At 62.4% G+C, this 5,517-nt stretch overlaps 1 protein-coding gene across 2 annotated transcripts in view; it reads left to right on the forward strand.

Annotated features, from left to right (window-relative positions):
- Positions 1-5,517, forward strand: part of FSCN1 (fascin actin-bundling protein 1) — a 10,018-nt gene that overhangs the window by 3,850 nt on the left and 651 nt on the right. Inside the window, exons 2-3 of one of the 2 annotated variants that reach the window (XM_009286414.2) lie at positions 4,425-4,581; positions 5,086-5,214. In XM_009286414.2, the coding sequence (XP_009284689.1) occupies positions 4,425-4,581; positions 5,086-5,214 (286 nt within the window). The remainder of the gene's footprint in view (positions 1-4,424; positions 4,582-5,085; positions 5,215-5,517) is intronic. The other variant, XM_009286416.2, reaches the window with a different exon arrangement.

The raw sequence follows: 5,517 nt of genomic DNA on the forward strand, positions 1-5,517 counted from the left end.
GGTGGGGAGATGCAGCTCCGGGGCCGGGGGAGCGGCTGGGGGTACGTGGGCTTGGCCACAGGTTTTCATCTGGAGGTGCCAAATGCCCTGTTGGCACTTGGCGATACCACAGAGCCACAGGAAATCCATAGGGAAGGAGGGGTGGATTTTCCGGGAAATCTGTGTTTCACCCCCACCCATGACCCCCTTGCAGAGCTGCACCCCCAGCAGAGGAACTGCATGGGCTCTGGGTGCTCCAGGCTTTGCTTTTAGACAAAAACATGCTTGGATTTATGTACGGGTGCAACATAAGCCCGTCCGAAGAGCCGGGAGGGGACAAGACAAGTCTCGGGGCACGTACGTGGCTGCAGCGTGGGGTGGAGGGTGCCAGAGCCCTGCAGGGAGACCGGACCCGACCTGCGCAGGCAGAGCTGGGCGCAGCCACCCCAGCTGCTGGGGCATGAGGACCCGAAATCCTGACCTGCCGCCCACAAGGGCTTGGGGGCTTTGTGGGGTGCTGCCGGCGCTCCCTCGGAGGGAGGTGGGCTTGGGTTTTTTTTTCAGGCATAACCGTGGGGTTTTTGGAAGGGAGCCTCTTGGCCTCTGGGGAGTTGGAGGATGGGAAAGGTGCAGCCTCCTGTCTGCTCCCGGTGCTGGGCAGGGCTGGCAGCTGCCTGCGGGCCCTGCCAGCTCCCAGCCGTAGAAAGGCAGCGAGCAGAGCCCGTGCGCAGGCAACTCCTGATGTATGGGTCTGCCCCCCCGTGGGTTCGGGCATGGGGGCTGCTCCAGCTGGCTTGTCCCACCGGTTGGCCATGGTCCTCCAGGCTCTTGGCCTCCTCTCCATGGAGCACATCCCACTGGGTCTCACCAGCATCCCAGGACGGCTCGTAGGACACCCTCTGCATGAACAAACTTAATATAGAGGGAAAGTCTTTTGCATGCTGTAAATGCCCCCCCGTGCTGGGTCTGCAACCCCTCACAGTATGGAGATTGGCACGGCCACAGCAAACTGCTGCTCCTTTAGATGGAGAAGCTTGTCTCTTTGGGAGGTGCGGGAAGGCACGTGCATGCTCTGCGATGGCCACGGGCCTCCGTGTGCATCCGCCGTCCTGGGCTGGAGAGCAGCGAGGGCTGGGGCATCCGATCCTGCAGACCCGCGGGGTTGGCAGCGGCTGGAAACCTCAGCAGCTGAGGGCTTGGGAAGCCCTTTCCTGCCCCAGTGCTGGCTCTCCTCCCCGTCGCCCTTCCCCAGCTCTCCTCTCCGGGGACCTCCAGCCCAGGGGCTTTGTTTGGAGGGGGCTCGGTGTTAGGAAGCCCTGGGGGGACACACTCCTCAGCCCCACCCCGGCTCCCACCTCCATCCTCCCCAAGACCCCCGTAGCAAACCTGTGCTGCAGACAGAGCCGGAGGCCATCCCACACGGGGAATTTTTGAGGGCACAGGCGTGCCTCCGCTCTCGCCCCTCCCGAAGCGCCACCCTGCTGCGGCGTGCTTGCCCCCCTCCTGCCTCCAGCTGTAATTAGCAGCTTTGTCAAGGTCAGGCAGAGTCGTGCCGGCTCCAGACTGTAAATTTACCAAGAGCGGTAATTAAAGCGTGATTGGAGCGGCAGCGGCTCCGCCCGGGGCCGCGGGGGACACCAACTCCCCGCCACCCACCCGGGCAAAAGCGCCACCCTGGCGTGCTTGCCCCCCTCCTCTCCTTCACCCCTCACCCCCCCACCGCCTCTGACCCCCCAAACCTCCACCTCCACGGGGACACGGGGACATCTTTCTTGGACCTGCCATGGTCCTACCGCCTCTGACCCCCCAAACCTCCTGCTCCAGCTCAGTTACAGCCCTTTGAAGCCTCCTTCTGCCCCAGCTGTAATTGCATTCCTTTCTGCTGAGTCGGTGTAATCCAACCCAGCGCCGCTTTCGGGGAAGGGGGCGGTGGGAGACCCTCCTGCCTCCCGGCCCTGCGAGGCACCGGGGAAAGCCAAACCTCTGCACAATGGCGGGAGCGTGGGCAATTGCGTGGCGGCGGGGCAGGGGGGAGGCTGGTGGGGTTCGCTGTGCTCTGTAGTGGGGGGTCTCTGGGGGAGAAGGGATGGTGTTGGGAGGCTCCCGGCACTCGCTGTCCCGTCTCCAACCCATCCAATCCTGCTCTGTGGCACAAAGCATCTCCCCAGGGTCGCCCCATCGCTTGCGTGGTGCCTGCAGGTCAGGGACCTCTTCACCTAAAAGCGTGGTGAGGAGGAAATGCCTCTGCCCGCTTCCCCCCCATGCAAACCACAGCAGCAGCTCTAGCAGGCTTGGGGGTGCAGGCAGGCTTGGATGGCGGGCTGTGTCCCCCCGCATCCCCTCTTGCAGCCCAATCCCTCTCTGTGAACCCCCGCAGAGCCCCTCTCCCCCCTCTCCGGCTCTGCTCCGGCGAGCGGGCGGTCCTACGGCTCTTGAGAGGGGCTGGAGCAGCCTGTCGCAGTGCTGCTTTCCCAGCGGGGGTGCAAAATCAAAACCAAATGTTTCCTCCGAGTGCTGGCTCGGCCCCCGGCAGCCCTGGGAGGCGGTGAGAGTTGGGCAACCACATGAGCTGAGGACTTGGCCAGTGGGGCTGGGGTTGGTGGCTGTGCAGCATCCCTCCGCCCCCCACGCTGCCCCAAATACCCCGGGGAGCAAGGCACCGGGGTGGCCGCGTGTCCATCAGGAGCTGCAGAAGGTGCTGGAGGATGCCTGGCGGGAGCAGGGATGCTGTGAACGGGCAGCGGTGTGGCAGTCATAGGACAGTTTGGGCGTGGGTTATGAGATGAGATTACAGCCAACAAAGCTAAGCCTTCAAAGCCTAATCCCTTTGGGAAAGGTGGGAGACCGATATGCAAAGCAGAGGCCGCTCCCCGGGGGCCACTGGATGCAGATGCCTGGTTGGAGATGCAGATGGGGTGATGGGAAGCCGCCAGGTAGCTGTGTCGGCCCCAACTGTGGGATCTGGGGGAAGACACCTCCATTTCCAAGGCCCATAAGCTGGCGTGGAGAGATAGATGGTCCCTCCCCAAGTGGGTCAGCACCCGCTGGGTGCAGCTGGTAGGACTTGCTGGTGGCTTTCCAGTGCAGAAGGGCCACCAAGGCTGCAGTCCTTGAAGCCCTCCCAGCGACCATGTATTGCAGTACTCGAAATCCCAGCAGCCGAGAAACTGGGAGGCAATGCACCGCGGAGGTTCACCCTTTGGCTGAACACATTGCCAGCCCCATGAGCATGTTCTTGGCTCCAGGCAAAGGCAGATTTGGGCAGAAAGTTCGCATGCACGCTTTGCATCATTTCGAGGACCGGGTGCATGGTTGGACTCGAGCCTGTGGCACTCGTGCAGCAGGGGAGGGACGCGGGTGCTTTCTGCTCTGAAAAACTCACCCGGTTCCACTAAACTGCAGTCCGTATCGCCATCCCCCCCCCGGGCTGCTCTTGCTGGTTACGGACCCGTGCCCCACTGGTGGTACTGGGGCCCGTCTCCACTCGTCCCAGCTGTAGGTAGGCAGGGAGGAGCGGGGCTGAGCACCGCGCCTCGGCTCCCTCTCCGAAACCCGGAATGGCAGCTCGGCCGCTTTGCTTTGGCTCCAGGCTACAGCTGGTGACTCGCATTCCAAAAGTATTTTTAGGCAGAAATCCACCAAGCAGGAGAGCTCTGGAGAGGATTTGGCCCCGCCAGCCCTGACTAAGCAGGTTTGCGTGGGCTCTGTGCCTGTGGGTGGATGTGCATGTGGCCAGGGGGAGCGGCTGTGGCCCCAGGACTGTGGCCCGTGGCCCCAGGACCGGCTGCATCCACCTCCGAGGCTGCCGGGGCAAATGCTGTCTCTGGTCCCTTTGGTGCAGGGACGGGTCATCCTGGCTGGCAGAGCTGGGGGACAGGCTGGTGCCAATGGTTTTTTGGGAGCCAGGGAAAGGTTTGGCCTGCCCCAGGGCCTTCCCGAGCCTCCTCTCTCTGCAAACCTCGCCGCCCCAATGGGCTGTGACAATTTACGGATGAAAAACGGTGCCACAGTCCCTAAACATGCCACGAGCTGGGGATTCATAGGTGGTGCGGTGGCCTCTGCTAATGGATTGAATAACCTGGCTGTCACCTTCGGGGAAAAAACTACAGCCCTTTTCTGTGTGAAATATCTAAGTTGGTTTTTGCTTGGTGCTTAATCGTGATGGAGCCGGAGAGTCCTGAGCTGAAGCTCATGGCTGCCTCAGCTCAGTCCAGCCCTTGTTTGTGGCCTTAACACGAGCACCCAAATGAAAACCTGGATTTCAACTCAAAATGCCGGAGGGGAGATGCGTGTGAGGGATTCAGAAGTCACCAAAGCTCACCCAGGGGAGCAGGAGCCCCTCTCTGTTGGGTTTCCTGGGCTGCCCCCACACCCAGACCTGCTGAAGGTGGGTTGGGGTCCCCCCCCACCGGCACCCCCCAACTCCATCCGCCTCTGCCCCGCAGGGATGGACCTCTCGGCCAACCAAGACGAGGAGGGTGACCAAGAGACCTACCAGCTGGAGATCAACAAGGACACCAAGAAATGCGCCTTCAGGACCTACACCGGGAAGTACTGGACCCTCACCTCCAACGGGGGCATCCAGTCCACTGCCTCCACAAAGTGAGTCCCCCGTGCCCAGCGGCTCTGGGCCATGCCTGGGCTTTGGGGACCCCTCTGCGTCTCGCAGGGAAATCCAAGGGGGATTTTCCAGCCTAGGCACTTGCCCCGAAACGATTCCCAGCGAAGGCAGTGAATTCCCCAGAGAGCCGGGGCCGGGTTGAGGCTTGCCGCCCATGGTGCTTGGGAAGTCCCTTGGGCCACGTAATCCTTCCCGGCCGGCTGGGGCTGTCGAAATGCTTTACCCTGCAGTTCAACCCTACGCTAGCTGAGAGACGGGCGGAAACCCCAGAAGTGCATTTTGGCTGCCTGCCTGCCTCCTGCCTGCCTCCTGCCTGCCGGGCGAGCGCTTCCCGTTGGGATGGCCACCACGACGTGGCTCATCCCGTAAAAATGGATCGAATCGGGGTCTCCCGATCCAGCCGTGGCCCTTTCCGAGCCGGCAGGGTGGCACCAGCAAGGTCCCCATCCGTCGCATCCCACTGACCGCCCTCTCTGCCCCCGCAGGAATGCGAGCTGCTATTTTGACATTGAGTGGTGCGACAAGCGCATCACCCTGAAAGCTGCCAACGGCAAGTACGTGACGGCAAAGAAGAACGGGCAGCTGGCGGCCTCCATGGAGACGGCGGGTAAGGGACCCCCTTAGGGACCCCCGTGCTGGGGTGGCAGGGGATGGACAATTCCTCCCCAAGCCAAACTCCTCTTCCAAGTGATGCTCAGGGATGCAGGCAGTAAGTTTTTCTTAATGGCTGCACCACGTCAGGTGCTGCGGGATGGAGGGACAGATGGGGTGGGTGAGAAATGGGTGGGGGGCCCAGCCCACCCTCCTCACTGCTGCCTGCCAGCCGCAGGGTCCAGGCTCTGTGCCCCCTCCCAGCATTTCGTGATGAAGCTGATCAACAGGCCCATCATCGCGGCGAGCATGGCTTCATGCTTCAT

The sequence above is a fragment of the Aptenodytes forsteri genome, unplaced genomic scaffold (assembly GCF_000699145.1).
Source record: "Aptenodytes forsteri isolate BGI_AS27 unplaced genomic scaffold, ASM69914v1 Scaffold55, whole genome shotgun sequence".
In the NCBI taxonomy this organism is placed as follows: domain Eukaryota; kingdom Metazoa; phylum Chordata; class Aves; order Sphenisciformes; family Spheniscidae; genus Aptenodytes; species Aptenodytes forsteri.